The sequence below is a fragment of the Bos indicus genome, chromosome 16, assembly GCF_029378745.1.
Source record: "Bos indicus isolate NIAB-ARS_2022 breed Sahiwal x Tharparkar chromosome 16, NIAB-ARS_B.indTharparkar_mat_pri_1.0, whole genome shotgun sequence".
Lineage (NCBI taxonomy): Eukaryota > Metazoa > Chordata > Mammalia > Artiodactyla > Bovidae > Bos > Bos indicus.
In genome coordinates, this window is record NC_091775.1 from 46461221 (window position 1) to 46482375 (window position 21155).

At 43.1% G+C, this 21155-nt stretch overlaps 1 protein-coding gene across 2 annotated transcripts in view; it reads right to left on the reverse strand.

The window, feature by feature from the left end:
- Positions 1-21155, reverse strand: part of CAMTA1 (calmodulin binding transcription activator 1) — a 992433-nt gene that overhangs the window by 7512 nt on the left and 963766 nt on the right. For both annotated transcript variants that reach the window (XM_070768274.1, XM_070768275.1), the window contains 9 exons: positions 20825-20903; positions 20255-20570; positions 19288-19829; positions 16318-16505; positions 15583-15829; positions 14449-14520; positions 12896-12916; positions 11119-11312; positions 9581-9655 (listed from right to left, as the gene is read on the reverse strand). In XM_070768274.1, coding sequence (XP_070624375.1) covers positions 9581-9655; positions 11119-11312; positions 12896-12916; positions 14449-14520; positions 15583-15829; positions 16318-16505; positions 19288-19829; positions 20255-20570; positions 20825-20903 — 1734 coding nt within the window. The remainder of the gene's footprint in view (positions 1-9580; positions 9656-11118; positions 11313-12895; positions 12917-14448; positions 14521-15582; positions 15830-16317; positions 16506-19287; positions 19830-20254; positions 20571-20824; positions 20904-21155) is intronic.

Here is a 21155-nt window from a genome sequence, read left to right on the forward strand (position 1 = left end):
TACAGAACTGAGAATACAGATGTCCAAGTTACCCCATCTACAGAACTGAGAATACAGATGTCCAAGTCACATCTACAGAACTGAGAATACAGATATCAAGTCATCACATAAAGAACTGAGAATATAGATGTCCAAGTCATCACGTCTATAGAACTAAGAATACAGACATCCAAGTCATCATGTCTACAGAACTGACAATACAGATATCCAAGTCATCACGTCTACAGAACTGAAACTGAGAATACAGATGTCCAAGTCATCACATACAGAATTGAGAATACATATGTCCAAGTCACCACATAACCAAGTCATCATGTCTACAGAACTGACAACACAGATGTTCAAGTCATCATGTCTACAGAACTGAGAATATAGATGTCCAAGTCACCCCACCTACAGAACTGAGAATACAGACGTCCAAGTCACTGCATCTACAGAAATGAGAATACAGATGTTCAAGTCATCACATCTACAGAACTGAGAATACAGATGTCCCAGTCATCACAAAAAGAACTGAGAATATAGATGTTCAAGTCATCACGTCTACAAAACTGACAATACAGATGTGCAAGTCATCACATCTACAGAACTGAGAATACAGATTTCCAAGTCATCACATCTACAGAACTGAGAATACAGATGTCCAAGTCACTGCATCTGCAGAACTGAGAATACAGATGTCCAAGTCACCACGTAAGGAACTAAGAATACAGATGTCCAAGTCACCACATCTACAGAACTGAGAATACAGATGTCCAAGTAATCACATACAGAACTGAGAAAACAGATGTCCAAGTCACAACAAATACAGAACTGAGAATACAGATGTCCAAGTCATCACGTCTATAGAACTGAGAATACAGATGTCCAAGTCACTGCATCTGCAGAACTGAGAATACAGATGTCCAAGTCACCACATAAGGAACTAAGAATACAGATGTCAAGTCACATCTACAGAACTGAGAAAACAGATGTCCAAGTCATCACATACAGAACTGAGAAAACAGATGTCCAAGTCACCACAAATACAGAACTGAGAATACAGATGTCCAAGTCACTACATCTGCAGAACTGAGAATACAGATATCCAAATCACCACATCTGCAGAACTGAGAATACAGATGTCCAATAACCTTTGGTTACATTATATTACACAAACTCAACTAAGGGTTACTAAGTTTTGCGTTCTCTTAAAGAATTACAAGTGTTAGACTCATTCAGGTCGAGGAAAGAAATGAATTTAATAATCTCCATGTTAAAAAAAAAAACAAGGCCTGTGATAATTACACTTACTTCTGAATTTCCTTGCATGGAAGACAAGCAAAGCAGTCTTCCTTGAGATTGTGAAGACAACCATATAGATAGAAACTGTAGCTTCTGCAGGTACAAGGAGATTGCTACTCTAAGGAGAGCTGCCAGGACCACGCATTTGAACTTTGCACCCATAACTTGGGAAATGGTCCTCGTGTTACTGGCTTGGACTTATACAGTAATTAGAAGAGTAAGACTTTGGCCTGTGATCATCCAGCTATTAAAATTAAAGACAACCCTGAGATTACCCCCCCAAACATTCTAGGCTGAAAATAATCACTTTAGGATATTGCTTCAGTCTCAACCCAAACTGCGTTGCGCTGTAATGCACTGAAGTGAGGAAGAAAAGCAACAGCACTGAAAGCCAGCAGAAGCCCACGGGGTTTCTGTCCATCAGACGTCCCATGATCATTATGGATAAATGAAGTAGGCCTGCTTCAGAAACTCATAGCAAACAATGGCTCCATGGGTAAAGCATTAGGCAAAGCGGCTTCATTACATCTACTTGGTGATGCTCAGCCAGGGAAATGTGTCATGAGTCAGTGGATCTTGGCAGGTATATTCTTGCAATGCTGGACGTCAGAAATGTACAGGGCAGCCAGAGGCGGCTTTCTGCTTAGTTACCTGTTGTTCTGAGAGCTGCAATAGCTCGTGGGGGGGATTAGGAAAAGAGAGGTCTTGCCATTTTCCGGATACCTCATTTGGATTGCAAAATGAAAAAGACAGAGACGCCCAATAAGAACAACACAGAGCATGTTGTCTGCAATGTAACACACACCACTGTGTTCCCAAAAGATTCATTTCCTAAAAGAGGCAAGTAAGACAGAATTACTTTGGAGATTTTAATGAGATGCCACGTCCCACCTTCATCTCTCACTCCTCCCTGAGCCGACTGGGCCACTTGGAAATTCACCTAACGTCACGTTTAACTAGAGAAGTGAGACATCCGAGTTGCTGACAGACACTTCTCCTTAATTAAACCGCTCACTCGCAGGCATTGTTAGAGAGCTGCCCTTTGGACGAAAGTGGAGAACCACACACAAAGTCTATGTGTGACCTGCAGAACTTGCTAGTGACCCACTGCAGATATTTGGCTTGACTGCTCTTCTCAAGAATTTGTGCTGTCAACGCTACTTACCAAGTTAACTAGCAGCATCTGGTTAAGTGTTTGGAAACCCAGCTGTCAAATAGAAAACCTGTTGTTTAAAAATTTGTGATCAGAAAGTGTTATTTCTTCTTCTCCCAATCAGGGCTCTTTTCCTTCCAGTTGCATGGTTTCACCCACCTTTACTGAACATGGGTAGCTAGGCCAGCAATTTATAAGAAATTAGTTATTTCAATACCGGGGGTCCTGCTGTTTACAATACCTGCAGGGATTATAACAGGTTATTAGGCTCTCTTGCAGAAATCTGATCTCATCAGGGAAAGAAAAAATTTGTCTAAGGCAATTTATATTTTAGTCTCAATACCTTGAGAATAAACCTGTTAGGTAATTCAGCTGTTTTCTATTTTCTTTTTCATCTGAGGCATTCTGGTTTTTCTGCTGTTAACACTGAATAACACCCTGTTTGAGACACTCAAAATCCAACTGGAATGCAGAATTATTTTCAGCCTGTGCACTAAAAAATTTCTTCAAGCTTAGCAATCCTTCAGCCATTTACTGAAGTTGTATCACACCTCAATGAACTAAGAAAATAATAATTAAAACTGTTGACTCAAATATCTGTGTTTAATGCTTTCTCAAATAGATAGTTATTGTGTCCAAGACAAAACAAATTCCTCTGACGGCATTAGGATTTGGATGATTCCATTTTAAGTTACTGGATAAATTAGGGGCAAAGTCTGGAGGAAAGACTTAAGTGAAAATGAGCTAGATTCGGCGAAGACCATTTGGTGCTTTTTCTTAGCTTTCCCTAAGACTGATAATTTGAATGGGTATTTTCTGATTGCTCAGGTGCTGGAATTAGCTTACTGGCTCCCAATTTTGATGGCTGACATCACTTCCCTTTATATATCTTTCTCCTTCATTAATTTAGCAGTTGGGGTCAAACTGCCTTTTATATACACTATACCATGAAATTTCATTCTTTCACTTTTCAAATTATCTCTGAATACGTAAACCTTAAATGTCTTAACTATGGTGTACTTTATACATTAGTAAGTATATTATCTTCTTTGGCATAAACTCCAGGAATATAAATTCTCCCCAGAGAAAGCCCTGCCTCCCAAGGGACTTCAACTCAGGGACTCTCAGAGGAAGGGCCATCCTGACTTCTCCAGTGGACAGAGAGGACACGAGATCCTACTGGGAATTAGACAAGACACAGATAAGCTGTTCCTCGTTTCAAGCTGTTTAGTTGCTCAGTCATGTCCGACTCTTTTGTGACCCCATGGACTGTAGCCCACCAGGCTCCTCTGTCCATGGGATTTCTCAGGCGAGAATACTAGAGTGGGTGACCATTTCCTTCTCCTGGGGACGTTCCTGACCCAGGGATTGAACCTGCGTCTCCTGCATTGCAGGCAGGTTCTTTACCACTGAGTCACCTGGGAATTCATGTTAGAGAAAAATAACCACATTGGAGGGAACCTGAAAGCTTCTGAGTTCCTCTCTCTCCAGCCCCCTAAGACCGAGAGGGATGGGGGTGTTATGAAATTCCAAGTTTTCATGCATGAGAAGGAGTTTTAGGAACTCACAGCAAAATGCAACAGGCGTTCAGGAAATGAAGGTGGGGACTCTGGTTGGCATGGAAAAGCACTTCTAGAAAATGTACTCTTAAAAAGGATCATTAACATACCAGACCCTAACAAGCTTCAAAACTGCATAAGCAACCGCTTTTACTAAACTGTTGGATCCTTACAGCGAACTATATAAATTGCATAGAACATGCAAGATACTACCACTTGTAATTGAATTGAATACTAGGGCATGCATCTGTTCTCTTGCGAGTTTTTTTTAATTTTTTTAATGGAAAGAGATATTATCTATTGAATGCAGAGAGTGAGAGGGAATAGAAAAAGAGAGAAATGAAGATTTGTGTTCCATTTTTCTCTTGTATTTCAAACACAGAGGAATCTGCTCAAATCTCTGAGCCGGCTCCCCGACATGGGACCTGAAATAATTTAACTGTAAGCAACTGCCTAATTCTAGAGAGCTCTGACTAGTTAAATTTACAATGGCATGTAGCTGTTTTACATTTTTTAAAACAAATTTCTCCTTCAGTGTCAACTTTTTACAGGAATATATATATATTATATATTAGTTATCCAGTTGTGTCCAACTCTTCGTGACCCCATGGACTATAGCCTGCCAGGTTCCTCTGCCCATGGGACTCTCCAGGCAAGAATACTGGAATGGGTCACTATTCCCTTTTCCAGGGGATCTTCCTGATCCAGGGACTGAACCCAAGTCTCCTGCACTGGCAGGCAGATTCTTTACCACTGAGCCACCTGGGATCTTAACTTAGGAAGAACAATAAAAACTCAATTCTCTTGTCACCCTAGGTCAGCAAACTACAGCCTGTGGACCAAATACAGCCCAATGCACGTGTGTGTAAATAAAGCTTTATTGGAATACAGCCATGACTACCCACTGATGGAACTGTCTGTGGCTGTTCTCATGCTTCAATGGCAGAACTACATACAGTGGTCCTCTCCTTATCCGTGGTTTTGCTTTCCAAGGTATTAGCTGCCCACAGGTCAACTGTGGTCTGAAAATATTAAATGGAAAACTCCAGAAATAAACAATTCATCAGTTTTAAATTGTGTGCTGTCTGAGTAGCATGATAAAATCTCACACTGCCCCACATGGTCATGCCTGGGACGTGAATCACCCTTTTGTCCAGCACACCCATGCTGTATATGTGAACTGCCTGTCAGTATAGGCGAAAACACAGTATATACATATGCATGTTTAGGGTCTGGTACTACCCATCCACTAGGCATCCACCAGGGTCGTGGTGTGTGTCCCCCTTGGATAAGGGGAACTGCTATATTGCAACAGACATTTATTACCTGGCCTTTTAATTAAAAGGCCTTTTAATGTTTGGATTAAAATATAATAAATAGATATTAGCATCAACACAAATGTGGTTATATGGGAAATAACATCTCCAGAGACATTAGAAGTTTGGGAATTTTTGAAGCACAATCTTTTCTCAGAAATCTTGTAAATGATTAAATATAGTGCTAGCGTAAGGTAAGAAGGGAGGATGTTGGATGTAGTTGATAGAGGTAACTGCCAAGTTTTATTTTATTTTTCTGCCATGTTAGATTTTTAAAATGCATCTTAAGACTATCTCTAGGACAAAAGTTACCTAGTTAACGTAAATTCAAGTCTGATTTTGGTGAATTCAATTTCTGGCTTTTAAAAAACAGTTTTCTGCCCGCTACATCCTTTATTATAACTTAAGATGTGTTTGAGCAAACTCCAGGAGATAGTAAAGGACAGGGAAGCCTGGCATGCTGCAGTTCATGGGCTCACAAAGAGTTGGACATGATTTAGCAACTGAACGATAACAACAAAGATTTGTTATAGTCATGTCTGCATACTTACAAATCAGCATCAGGTTCTAAAAATCTCACAGGTCCACTGAACTACCGCTATCATTTCTTTAAAACACAAATTTTCCTGGAACATCCACTCGGGACTGTAATATAGAATGTACAGATTTCAGACACGTCACACCGCCCTGTCTTTCTTCAGCACTGTCATCAAATGTTGGAAGTCGGGTTCACTCCCTTTTGGATAATGAACGTACTGGGCCGGTTCAGGAAGCGCAGCTCTGGGTACTGACTTGGCTCTGGGTACTACTGACTTACCTCCTAGCACTAGGGAAAGGGAGAGTTAGAAAATGAAACTATGTAACTCTAAATATGAAATAGATAAGTTAAAAGAAAAACATCAGCATTGCCTAGCAAGCCTTCTTGCTTTGGAAATTTCGACACAGAAGTAGTTGAATTTCATGTAGCAGATTATTTTCATCACCAATTACCACTTGCTTAAGATTTCCTTCTAGTGCAGCCTTGTTTAGATTTAAACTTGTCCCACCAGCCACCTTTTTCACACGGAAGGCTTCTCCCACCAAGTGCTAGCACGCCCTGCAGTGGCTTCAGGGCCTATCAGCTGCTCATGCATTTTTCTATGTCTGTATGTGACTGTTCTCCTGTTGTATAAAGTAGCAGTGTTAGTAGTCAGGGTTAGTTTTTATCTTATTTCATTCGAAATGGATGTGAGACTTTACTGGCATACCTAGGCTGCAGCCCCATGCAAGCAAGCAAAAAGCAAAATATTGAAAATGGAAGGTAAAGATAAACTGGCTAGCAGGCAGCTACACTCACCCTTTTGTACAGCCTATGGTCCACCAGGGGGCTTTAGACAGTAAAACAACACCAAAGAGCTATTAGCATGTGAGGGTCACAACAGAAATCTTATAAATAGCTTTATTTCAACAACAACAACAAAAAGACTATAAAGTAGTTCCTTTTTTTTTTTTTTTTTCTGGAAAGAAAGAAAAGGAGAGTGGTGGTGGGAGATGTGAAATGAGCAGGTAGGAAAGTCACCAATTTATTTTTCGGTCTAAAAATGTTGAGGTCACATGACTTGGCAAAATCCTTAAGAAATGGGACACTTGCTGTCTCCCAATGCTACTTCCTACCTACATTTTCTGAGAGGGCATCATAGGAAATTTCCTGTTTTAATGCTTCTAAGGGACAATACAGATGATAGTCTCTCTTAAGATAATATTCAATAACCTGGATGGAACAGCAATGAGGTGACAATTATTCTAGGGGAAGTGAGTTCAAACTTCCAGGATAGATTTTCGGGATTTCTTCAAGTTCCTCCATTGACTATATAGGCATGGAAAGTGAACACTGACCATGCATAGTAGACAAAGGTTACTCCAATTTGCCTGCACATTTCTTCTAACATCTGGAATATCAAGGGGCAAGTAAAAAAAAAAAACAGCCAAGAGACGTCATTGTTTAATTCCAAACAGTGAAAAGAACTTCAGACCCAGAATCTGATACTCTCTTCATAACAAATCTTCTTGTTAGCTTCATGAGGTTATTCCTGGCAAAAATAAAAGCTGAAGAAAGACAAAATCCTCAAGAAATGCTTCTTACCAGTCTGAAAAAGGAGAACTCTTAAAAACGAGTGAAACCATTCCTTCACCCAGGCTCCTACGTGAAGCACACTTTTGGGCATTTATGTTCTTACCCTCTCAGTTCATCCAATATAAACACAGTAAGTTGTGGCCAAAAAAAGAAGAAGAAGAAGAAGAAGAAAATAGGACTGTATTGAACAGCTTTGCTCACATTCACCAGGGAGGCATTGGTTGTTCAGTAACTCAGTCGTGTCCTAGTCTTTGTGACCCCATGTGGCCCACGAGGCTCCTCTGTCCAAGGGATTCTCCAGGCACGAATACTGGAGTGGGTAGCCATGTCCTCCTCCAGGGGATCTTCCCGACCCAGAGAGTGAACCTGTGTCTCCTGCATTGGCAGGAGGATTGTTTACCACTGAGCCACCTGGGAAGCCCAAGAGGCATTATGTATGCATATTTTCAAAGTTTGAGGATACAGAAGAACCAAGGAGAATTCAACTTGAGAACGTATTTGTTTGATGTGGCTTAAGGAAGAGCAATGTTGAGGGGGTTTTTCTTGAAGATCAAATCTGCTGTGAGAGTGTTAACCACAGACTCAGTGGTGCTGGGGAGAATCCTCCTGGGCTTTTTGTTTTCCGGGAGGAAGAGGAAGTAGGGAGAAGAGTGTGAACATGTATGGAAAAAGGTACAGGGAAGGTCTCGGTATTGTCACCAAAGGAAGAACAGCAACTCCTCGATTTGGCTGCAAGTCCTCTAAGGCAGGTATGACTAAATAATAAGGAAGAGACTGATTTTGGTAAGGCCTGGAGAATTCATTTCATTATGTCCTGGTCCTGCCCCATATTTTGATATGCATTTTCTAAGAAGACTTGCTATTTCAGAATACTGATATGGGATGTCTCATCACTTAGCTAATCATGGGGAGAACCCCAATCACCGCAGTGGAGAGCAAATGCACTGCAGAGGAATAGGGTAAAAGTGCCTCAGCTGCCCTGGCAGCAATTCTGGCTAAAGAGTACCGTATATATCCTAAAGAATGTTCCTTTTAATTATTACTGCATGTGTAGCTCTGTCTACTTTCCCTTCCGTGTTCATATAAACAAATTATTTTGTTAATTTAAGTAAAAGTGCACACAAGTAGCCAGTTAACCCCTAGTAACCCCTAGTAAGTTTCAGAGTTAGAATACTGCCAAAGTTAGCAAGCAGACAATGTGAGGAGGAAAAACACTAAAATGAAACCTCTGAGGAGTCACACTACACCCAGACAGCTTGGGCTCTGGGTACAATTAAAAGGGAAGAAATCAGACATCAAAGAGCTTGCTTTCAAGTTTGGGTCTGTGAACTGCATGGCTCCTGATGGACGGAGAAACAACAAAACCATGTGGAGAGTCGTCTGAACACAACTCAGACGGCCAGTGTCACAGAAGTGAGGACAGAACATTAACCCATGTAAAGAAAACAAACGCGCGGTTCACCAGCCCCCGAAATCTGAGACCAGGACCGAGTCTTCACCAAGGCATCTCAAACTCGGGAAAACAGAGAGAAAGGTTTGGCTCCCCAGGAAGATGCTGGAGTCATCAGAGCCCACTTCTAGTTGGAAATTCACCTCCCATCTCAAGGTGCCTGTCCTTTCCTGCCCAGTTCCCTTCCCACCACCTCTCCTGTTCCCCATCACAGAAGAGTGGGAATTGATCGGCTGATGGAGGGTGTTAGCCCTGACACCACCAGCAGAGGGCACAAGTTACTCAGTGGAAACGACATCAGAAAACTTGGTACTCGTGGTTTCCCATCCTTTCCCTCAGAAGAGAAACTCTTTGTTTTTTCTGTTTGGACACACATTAGCACAGCAAGGGTTTAGAGTGAAGACCACACTGCTGAAGAAAAATCTGGAATGAAAAGCTACGCAGCTAAGTTCTCCTCGAACCAAAACAGAGAAACACTGGCAGGACCCCCGTGATTCGATACACACAGCACCGTCTGGAACAGAGAGCAGGGTTCTCACGACTTTGTCCCTAGATAGAGTTCTGTCCTCCTGGCGTCACTTTAGCCTGATCACTTGTGGGGTGAGCGGGCGGTTAGCTTCACCTAGGAGTTTATGAGTGGTTAAGGCAATGAGGGTGGTTTCCTTCTTCTAGATGAGGAAAATGTCAAAATGAGGGTGAATGTACCTGTGGCGACAACGGCGTAGAAACCTCATTATTTTTCGAGCAGCCTGGTCCTGCTTTTTGGTTAGCAAACTGCTCCTGAAAAAGCCAGAATATGAATTACGGTCACGAGAACAGTGCTGTGAAGTTTCATGTGTGAAAGCTGAAAGCAAGTCAGTGGTGAGAGAGAACTTTTAACCCAACAGTTCATGCAGCAAATCCAACAGCACAAGCCTATCTCGTGGATTTGAGTCTGGGCATCACTGGGAGAGATGGAAGGAGGGGAGTGTAAACGCTCTCACCACTCAAAGGGAGACACCGGAAGGACTGAAAATAAGATGTCCTGCCACTACTCCTCAAGTCTTTGTAAGCTCGATTTGTTGAAAACAGGATGAGACAGACACTCATCCGCCGTATTTGGGCTTTCTCCGTTTAGACATTCATTCTCTCTTTGGGCTATTATTTTAAGACTTTTTTTTTTTTTTTTTTTGATGTAGACCATTTTAAAACTCTTTATTGAATTTGTTCAATAAAGAACCAAAGAGCTGACTCATTGGAAAAGATGCTGGTGCTGGGAAATACTGATGGCAAAAGGAGAAGGGGGCAGCAGAGGATGAGACCTTTGACATGAACCTGAGCAAACTCTGAGAGAGAGTGAAAGACAGAGGAGCCGGGTGGGCTGCAGTCCATGGGGTCGCAAAGAGTAGGACACAACTTAGCAACTGAACAACAACAAATTGAATTGGTTACCCCTATTGCTTCTACATTATGGGTTTTTTTTTTTTTTTGGCTGCAAGGCATGTGGGATCTTAGCTCCCTCACCAGGGAATCAAACCCGCACCCCCTGCATTAGAAAGTGAAGTTTTAACTACTGGACCACCAGGAAGTCCTTGGGCTATTGTTTTCTAAACTTTTGTCATTGTATTTTCCAGGGCTACAACTCTTTATGACTCTCTGCAAAAGAGAATAGCTCAGCCCTACTTACTTTTCCCAGGTCGTGGATGTAGACACGCTACAGTTCAGACAGCGATCCTGTGTGTGCACCCACGTGCTGTGTGTTCAGTCGTGTCCAACCCTGCGACCCCTGGACTGCAGCCCACCAGGCTCCTCTGTCCATGGGATTCTCCAGGCAAGAATACTGGAGAGGGTTGTCATTTCCTACTCCAGGAGATCTTTCTGACCCAGGGATCGAACCCACATCTCTTTTGTCTCCTGCACTGGCAGGCAGGTTCTTTACCACTGCGCCACCTGGGCAGCCCCAGTTGACTGTATTAGGGTGACACCTGTCTGAGTAGGAACTGCGGTCCTTCTAGGTTCTGATACAAGTTGAAACTGGGTGGGGTATCAGAATGATTGGGTGGGGAGTGGAGAGAGACAGGAGCTAAATGGGCCAAAATGGGCAAAGGGCACAGGTGTAACTACGGTAACACAGCCTCTAGACTGCTGGGAGGACATCACTGCAGAATGCTTCGCTCCCTGTACAGACAGACCCACACGTCTGCAAGGGGCTGCTCTTGCGCCCAAGCCGGGGTTCTCCTGGCTGCCCCCAGATCTCCACCCACCTGAGCTTCTGCTGTACGATGACTGCTGTCCGGCGTGCCTGCCGTCTCTTGCCACACTTCTTATAACTCCGGTAGAACTTCTGGATCAGCACAGCGGCGCGCCGGCTCTGCTGGAATTTTTTTTGTTCGTAGTAACTCCGGAATTTGCTCTGGATCAGGATGGCAGCCTGGGTCATCTTTTTGTAAAGTGCATACTGTGAGGGCACAAGGAGAAGCAGAGCAGTAACAAGGGGAGCCACGCAGGCGGGGTGTCCTCCAAGCCGACCGGGTGAGGACGGCAAGAAGGAAAACTACTTTTCTCTTTTCTTCTCGTGTTCTGTTCTGGCTTTCATCATAAAACAGGCAAATGAAGCTTCTTTCCACCTACCTTTCCAAAATGCGAAATGTTAACTTTAAGAGTCACCTTCAGACAATGCACTGCTTTAATTGTGTTTTCCCACACCTCAAATATCAAAATCGTTTACCCTTCTTGGAAAAAAGTTTCAACAGCAATACATTGAGACACTTGAGTTGAAAAAAACATATTTAGGAAGTAAAATTTTATGATCTTTGTTTGTTTTTTGTTTTGGCCAAACTGCTTGGCAGGTGGGATCTTAGTTCCCGACCAGGGATTGAACCCGTGCCCCCTGCATTAGCAGTGTGGAGTCTTAATCTCTGGACCACCAGGGAAGTTCCAGGAAGTAAAACTTTACATGTTGAAAATGAATATTTCCTATCCGATTTGGAAACACTTTGAATTAATCCTTTTTGGATGCTTCCCAATTCCTGCCAAACACAAATCCACTTAGCAGGCAGCATCTGACTTCTAACTAGCAGTTCCACACGACATATTTCTGAGTTACAAGGTCCCAAATACAAGGCTTATCATGAAACGCTGACACCTTTAAGCCATTTTAACCTGCAAAAGATTAACGCTTGTCAGCCCAACACAGGGGTGAAGCCATGAAACCTGGAAGGTGGACCCAGGGCCGGGGACCACTCGGGACTCAGTCCCTGTGCCCTCCGGCCAGCCTGCCACAGAGATGGAAAGTGAGGCACGAAGGCAGGCTCGGGGAGAATGAGTCCTCTTCCCTGCCAGGCACGAAAAACGCAGAGCTCTGCAGATGTTAGCAAAGGCTCTGTCCAGATTGCTAACCACTTAGACTATGACTCTAGGGACCAGAAGTCACAGGCGAGGGCTTTGCTCACAAGAAGCCAACTTACCATGAGAGGGACAAGTGCTCCTCAGAACATCCCTGTGCCTAAGTCTCTCTCTGCATGTATGAGGTAGAGTGAGGGGCAAAAACTGACTTCTCAAAAGGTTCCAGACACAGGGCCTTGCTGCGAGAACCCTCTTGAGTCTTATCTGATCCACCTGACATTTTTTCATTTGGCCCAAAGTTTTTCAAGACAAGGGCGCTGCATCCCACAGTGTCTCCATGACCTTGGCCTGAATGCTCTGCATGGTCAGAACCTTGCGGACACAGCGCAGCACAAGGGGAAATAGGTAAATTTCCTCGGTGGCTCACTGGGTTCCCGGTGATTATCTTGGATGGATTGTTTAGATGGACACTGGCCAAGAAAATGTCCCAAGACTGCTTGATGAAACCCACTCCAACGGCATAACCACGTGGTCCCCAGAGGATAGATGTGCTGTGGTGAGGTGGCTGGGTGAGGGGGGGGGTATGCCTACTGAATGACCGTGCCATCCTAATGGCCCCTTCTTGTAGCTGGTGATGGGTGTGAGGTTTTTGACTCTGGTGGAATGGTTTGTGAGAGGACTTGGGTGTGTCATTACCTTCAAGGCTATCCATGTCAGCTTGGGGGAGAAACAGAAAATACAAGATTAATGTTAGATTGCTGAATAGAAGGAAATGAAAAACCAGAATGAGAACCAATGAAATGCCCAACCAAAGAAAGAAAGAAAGAAAGAAAAAAGGCAATCTGACTATATTCATGCCTTTCATCTTCCAAAATACTTGTCTTATATTTGTCAGTATTTTTTTTTAATGCCTTCCATCTTTCTGGTTGTAGCCAACACTTCTTTGGGAGGGGATTAAAAAAAAAAACAACTAACAAACTCACATTTTGGAATAAACTCCTGCTGTAATCAAAGACTTGAAACTCTGATTCTGAGTATTGCTCTTGTTAACAAGAAGTCCTCTCGCCAAACAGAAGCCAGGATGGTTCCCAACAGGGACTGTGGTGTCAGCGTTTACACAATAAACCTTCATTTTCTGGGATCATGAACTCAACTGGCTATAAGCTGAAGACACTCCCCCCTCTCCCCTCACAATTAAGGCTTAATCCTAGAGAAACTTGAGAAAGTGGCAATCCACATGAGACATCAAGCAAATCTTAGAAATAATAAAGAGAACAGAATCCTGATTTTCTGTGTGGCTGGTATCTATCTCAGCATTTATTATTTCTTAAACAAAAGTGTAAGACCTACCAAAAGCACCACCTAAAAAATGGTTCTACTAATAGGACTGAACTTTACCGTATGAACCAGTCAAAATGCAATTCGGCACTTTTTAATATCACTACCTAGGTGGTTAGAAAGGTCCAGTGTTTACTTAATCTCTCTGAGTCTCAGCTTCTTCACCTGCCAAATGGAAATAAAACTGTTCACTTCAGATATTTTTGTAAGGAGAAAATGAAATAATGAGTCTGAAAGATCTAAGGTATATTAGGTGTTCTCTGATCAGTTCCCTTCCTGTCTGATGAGAGCTCCGTGACCCTGCAGGTCACTTCACAAGCAGTAACACTGAACGAAAGAGGAATTCAGGTGCTCCTCTTACAACGCTTAACTAAGGAATGCCCAGTGTAAGATACTCTGGGCTTCTTCCCATTTTCAAAGATTTTTTACAATTCTTCATTTTACACTGGGTAAGAAGCAGCCAAAAAGGAAAACTGGCTGAAGGTTATGTGATGTGTAAGATTCAAGGTCAATGATAACAACCAGTATTTACCTTCTCCCATCACCATACCAAACCTCCTCAAGCTCTTTAATTACTAATGAGCTTATAGGCAAAATGACTCACACAGAGCCTCACTTCAGACCCAAATAGCTTCCTCTGTATCAGACCAACGTTGCAGGAAGTGATACCACTAAGAGGTCAACAGTCTGAACAAAAATTATTTTGTGGCAGTAGTTGCAGATGATTTTTTGTTTGTTTTTCCTTTTTTCCCCCTCTTTTGGAACATTTTCCTCTGGTCTTTAACCAAGGTGATTCGAAGCCAGTCTTTGGGTCAGGCATCGGATGCTGTGTTCTCTGCCAAATATCACACAGGACTCCCCACGCCTGTCTGGATGCTGTGTGGGTAGGACGCATTCACAAGCTGGCTCACCTGTTTATATTTTCTGTAACAACGCTGAATGACAGCTGCCGCCACTTCCTGCTGCTCCCGTAAGGGTCGGCCCTTCAGGGGAAAGCGAGGCAAGAAAAGAAAAAATGATACAGTATAAGAAATGCAGCTTTCCCAAGACTTCAGTGGAATGACCACTCGTTTCATTGACTTTCTCAGAACTGAGACCCGAGGTTTACCAAAATATGACAAGTTAATATCATGATAAATTAAGAAAAATGAATTTACAGAATACCTCTCTGGCTATTCTGGCTTTTAAACAGAACTATCATATTTGGATGTCAGGAGGCCTCAACAACAGTCAAAGGATTTAAAGAACTAGGTATCGTGCTATTTGTCCTTATAAGTTGCTGCTCTGCTCTGTCCTTCCTAAGATAACACCGAGTCCTCCACTTCTGGGTCAAAGATTGATGACTTACACACCTCCCTGTTGTTGTTGTTTAGTCGCTAAGACATGTTCGACTTTGCAACATGATGGACTACAGCGTGCTAAGCTTCCCTGTCCTTTACTATCTCTCAGATTTTGCTCAGACTCATGTCCAGGGAGGTCAAAGACTCCTCTGAGAAATTGTGGAAGGCTCTGGACCTTGCTCACCAAAAACACATACAGACACTTCACCATAAAATTTTAGGAGTTCATGGGCAGCCAACAGTCAGTCTCCAGGCCTCCAGCCAGAAACCCCTGCTCCAGGTCATACGTTCCTTGTGGCAGAGATGTCAACTTTGTATTAACTAAATAATGAATATCTATTATTACCCTGACAGTAAGTTCAGAGGGTAATAACCATCGCATTACTGGTCAGTTTTATTCCACTAAAGTTTCTGACAATTCTTAATAATCTTATGTGACCTAATTATAGAATCTTTATTTCAAATTATAAACTCAGAGAAAAAAAGAAATGGCATTTATTTCAGTTTGAATGATTCTGACTTTTCCCTGATCACAAAAGGACTCTGTTGTCTGTTTTTGTTTTTAAAGAAGTTCTTTATTTTTGGCTGCAAAGCATGTGAGATCTTAGTTCCCTGACCAGGGATTGAACCCTCACCCCTGCAGTGGTAGGGCAGAGTCTTAACCACTGGATCACCAGGGAAGTCCCCAGGACTCTTGTCTTTTACCTTGTATTTCCGGAAAGCTGTCTGGACAAGCCTGGCCGCTTCGTAGAGTTCTCTCTGTTCGTGATCAGACAGGGTCAGCTGTGCAAATTCATTCTCCACCTTCTCACTGGTGGATGCACTCAGGAACTCAGACCAGTCCGCTGCAGAGGGAAGGCTGGGCTTCTCAAAAGTTATTTCACTGACTGGTGAGCCTACAGGGCTCAGGCTGGTATTAGAAGAAGGGGTGAGAGGCTCATTATATGCACTTCTGAAACAAAAGAAGACATGAGGGAGAAGGCTGGTGACTGGTCTGCAGGATTCATCACACACTGGTCAAAGATACATGGTACCCACTGTGGACCATGAAGGATACACCTCTACTCAGTCCAGAAAAATGCTAAGGAGACTCCGGGTGCCCTTCAATTAGTAAGTTCACGCTGAACACCTGTTATGAGTTCAGTACTGGGCTAAGTACTAAACCCAGTAAGTCCACTATCCAACTGTGAAGCTTCAGTTGAACTGGGGAGAACATGCTATGACACATTATCTCCTACACTCTGCCGTGGGAAGAAACATCACAGCAGAGGTAAGGAAGAAAGAGGTCCTTGAGAGAGGCAATGGAATCCAGCCTAATGCTCCCTTCCTTCCTTGATAAGGGCATCTACTACCCAGATCTCCTCAGATCCAGTGGGTCTCCTGCGCCTCCAGGTAAATCCAGGAACTTGCCCTGGGGATAGGCCCGTGGACTTCACTGACCTGATCTGGGCAGCATTTGGCAGATGGTCTACGTCAGCCAGGTAACCGGCCAGCCAGCTCATCGTACTGCTAATGGTGGCCACGTCTGTCCTTTCCAACGCCGGGGACTCCAAGGGCACAAAGTTCTCCTGCTTGATCCGCTCGGGTGTGGCTTCAATGATGTGCTCTGCCAAGGTCATCATGTTCACCTGGAACCCGGAGGTCACAGAGCACTCAGGTTAGGATGGGGCCCTAGAAGTCAGCCGGCCCACCTCCCGCCCGCTACCTGGGAAAGAGAGAAATGAAGGAGGGTGGGCTTACATGACAGTCCAGTGCCCTCTGATATTATCTAAACGTTTTACATGATTCGCTCACATATGCTGAGATCCCAGATCTGAGGAGCTCCAAAAATCAGCTCGGTCCAAAACCTTAAGTCTTTGAGAATATCTGGCTTATGCCTACTTTCTACTATCAGCTAGGATCAACTGATTAAGGATACTAAGGCCTGGGCAGTTCTAGAGGACATGGTCATGTAATTATAGTGATATTGTTGGTTACCTGACCACTTGTTCTTGTTGTTTAGCTGCTGAATCATGTCTGACTCTTTGTGACCCCCATGTGCAGCCCTCCAGGCTTCTCTCTCCATGGGATTTCCCAGGCAAGAATACTGGAGTATGTTCCCACCTGACCACTATGCCCCCCTCCCCACTTTGTCCTGCCCAGAGAACCCTAGTTTTGCAGAGAGCAGCAAAGAGCCAAGGCCCAGGGGACAGCTGGTGACTAAGACAAGCCACCTGTCCTGATTCTCCTCTAGGTTTCCCACCTTTCTGCACCGAGGCGGGGATCTGTGACCAGCCTCTGGACAAGGAGACTATACACAAGTCTGCTGGGAGAGATGTGGGCAGAGCGTCTGCTTTTCCCGATGAAAGGTGCCGATGCACCCGGCCCTGCCCCTCTTCTCCTGCTCTGACCACAGCCAAGCTCAAGAAGCCACATTATGATCATAAAGCAACAGAAGTGAAGAGAAAAGCCAAAAGAATAGAAAAAAAAAAAAATCCAGGTTTCTGATGGCATTAGTGAATCACCAAACCTCTGGACTTGTACAAGAAAAAGAAATCACGTTCTTATTAAACCACTGGAGTCAGGGTTGCTGATACGAGAATCCCAAAATAAATTCCTAACAGATATATTTAGGAATCCTCACAACGAGTCTGGAATAGATCTATTCAATTAGAATCAGAGATATGAGCTTGGTTTTAAAAGTTTTCTTGCACATCTCTTGAAAATGGAAGTTGAAATACAGCAGTTTTTAAGTGAACTGAAAATGTTCAGAAAGGATCTATACAAAAATGATTAAATGCTTATCTTACAACATGCGTGAACCTCACGAATATTATGCTGACTGAAAGAAGCCAGACACAGAATGTGACAGTTTATGATTCTATTTACATAACATTTCTAGAGTCAGATCCATAGGACTGGAATGGGAATAGAGGTTGATTGCAAAGGGGCACAGGGAACTTCTGTGGGGGAAAGGAAGTGCCCTAAATGGGACTTTTGTGATGATTGTGAATTTTGTACAAACTCACGAACGTTCATTATGTTGAACACTTAAAATGAATGAATTTATGGTATGTAAGTTATACCCCAATAAAACTGTTAAAAAATACTTATCTTGGGTAATTTTCGATATTGTCAACAAAGAATTGTAAAAGGAATACAATGAAAACCTTTAGGGAAGAATATCACAGCCTTTCTTCTCTTCTCCTTCTATACTGACCGTCTTGATAACAGGACGAAGGAAGTCCTACCTTGATTCTTTTCCCATCAAAGTATTAAAAAGTGGGATTTCTGGAGACCAAAGGTTATAACTATCTGTAATCATTCTTCTCCCAAATCCTCTATTTTATAAAACTGTGTTAATATAAGGACATGTTAACATCGTAAGTGCAATACTCTGAGATACCAAGTAGATGATTTCTGAATGTGACAGCTACAAAAGGCAATGGAATTTAAATGACTTTAGGGCTTATTCAAATGACGTTGGGTTTTTATTAAAATTCTCTTTGGGTTCTAATATATTAGCAGTTTTCACAAGTGTGCTTAGATATGTCAGAACAATGATATGTATATTTACCATGTTTTTATTCATACATCTACATAATTATATAATCATATATTAAGTATATATACTAAGTCAAACTTTCTAATTGTGTTGTCAATTTTTTTCATTTTCTCTTCACATGTACCTCAGTTGACAACTCTCGAGATAGTCGCGTTAGTGTCATACAATGATTGTGGTTCTGGTACCACATTTCTTTGTGATTTATTTGCTTTAATATTTAGAAACTATGTTGTTAGGCGCACAATGGTTCATTATGGTCATAACTTTTTGATAAATTGTATATATATAATATTTGCCTTAATTATACTTTTTTTTCTTTTTTATACTTTTTTGTCTGTTATATCTTCACCTGTCAGTTCATTTTCATCCTTTCTGTTTCATTTTAATTCTGTCTTTTACAAGTAGTATATAATACACTTTGCTTCTTTTTATCCAGTCTGAGGATCTTCTAATAGAATTAACAGTTTCCAAAGTGGGAATGACTCATGTTTAAAAATATTCCTATAATATTATATTTCAGAGGATTATTTTTGTTGTTTTTTTTCCTTATTGCCAATTCCTGAACTTTTCCCAAGTGAGCCAAATTTTCTTTTTCCCCCCTTTAAGTGACTTAGAAACCCTGAGCCTGTTTTGACACTATCTACTAACTTGACATTTCTAATAAGCATATTTCCAGTCCCTGGTTTTCAGGCCCAGTTCAAAATGTTTGATTCACGAGTGGCCCAAGTGAAGAAGACTCTCCACTAGTCTTATACATAAGCCCAGACTTTGAACCAGTCACTGGTAAGAAAATGACAAGACCTCTAGGAAACTGGCAGCAAAGATCATGGAAGTGCGGGTGGATGGACCAGCCCCTGCAAGCTTACCTTCTCCACGCTCACCTGTATGTCATCCATGGGCTGTGAGCACTCCTCACTCTCTGTACCATCACGGTAGGACCCCAGCTCACTGTTCACCACCTCTCTGTTAGCCATCATCAAGACACTCATTGGTTCCCGTGGACGCACCTGTGAAGGTGTTACATCCTTGCCTACACTGGTCCCCTTCGGATTTCCAGTCACCTGTACTGTGGACACACCAATGTAAAGATCTTTGGGGTTCCACTTTACTACCGGCTGGGATGCAGAGGCGTGGAGGAATCCTGCAGTCTCTGGAGTGGGAGGGGAGATCTCCCGGCTGTAGTCCCTCAATCCTTCACTGGGGCTGATTGTCTCGGGGACAGGCTGCTTAGAACTAGGGCTCTGCTTCCTGATATTTGGCTGTTCCAGACTCAGTGCAGTGGACAGCAGCTTCTCCTGCCTTGCCTGGAAGTACTCGGGGTTCAATTTATGCTTTTTGGGAGCTGGATAATCTTTGTGGCTCTCACTGCTGTAGTAATTAGAGGGTTCAGACCGAGGTCTTCTCAGCTCTGAAAAGTACAGTAGAAAGGACAGTCAGGACAGGTGGTACAGTGAGGAATGCTAAAGAATTAACATGTTCTCTATGCCTGAGAGACACAGAGTGCAAAGCCAGAACCCAAGACACATCCCTAACGTTTACATATTCCCCAGCAGTATATATTGTATTCAAATAATCCTCCTCCAAAATTTGTAGTTCTTTCTCACAGTAACATAGTTTTTTTCCCCCCCCTCAGTTTTGGGGGTGGGATGGGCGAGCGGGGTTGGGGGAAGCACTAGGCATTCTAACAGCTAAAAAGAAAATTAGAAACACTAAAAAGAAAACCCCAAACCCTTAAACGTATGTGAACATCCTATGGACTTTTCCGAGGGTAGGGGTGTGACAGCAAAAGGGGAATCCGCCAAGTGCTGAGATGTCACCATTTAGGATTCTTACCTGGATTGGTACTTGCGATGACAGTGACTCCTTTGGGTATTTCTGGGGAGTTGATGGCCTCGCTGTGCCACTGGCTCACCCAGCTCTCTGTGCTGGGCTCGTCGCCTACAGGACAGTGGATTCTGGGGTTCTGTCCTAGCTGAGCCTGCTCATCCCTCTGCAGGTGCTCCAGACACTCTGCTAACTTCACGTGACCTCGTGACCTGGCGATTCCCAAAGGCAGCCTTCCTAGAGAGTCTGGAATAGAGATGGCCCGACGGTCCCATTTGTACAGCACGACAGCTGCTTCCAAGTGCCCGAGAGCACACGCCCACATCTAAAAAAACAGAGAGACACAGTGCGCTTCCTCAATATGAGTTAAAAAAAAAAAATCCTATTTGACTTCTGCCACTGCTGCCAATTGACAAATTGGTCCTTGGCAGCAATCTCAACAGTGCCATAAAACATTTCCGTTACAAAGTGGCTCCGATATATATCATGTATCAACAAGGGTGAACACAAAGGAAGCCAGGTATATCCTCATGCCAGCCCAGAAGAACAGTTTGGGGAATAAATGAACCCATTTCTTACCAGAGGAGTACAGGAGAAGTGGTCCACGTTCAAGGGGTCGACCTCCAGTTCCAAGTCAATGCTGTCTGCATGCTTTGTGCTGGAACAGATAGCATCACAAATTACTGCACAGAGAATCAATGTTAAAAAATACCACAACATTATAAAACCCACAGAGATGAAACCGAAGTGGGCAGCCAACATTGCTGATGGGAAGAAACAAAGTCCTGGGCTTCCTAGGTGGTTTGGATGCTCTGTTTTGCCAGGAGCCAGGAGGAAATGAAAAGTCCAAAGTTTACTTTAGCATCTCGCTCAGTACTTCTTGGGCGGAAGTTCATAGAACTTTGTGGAA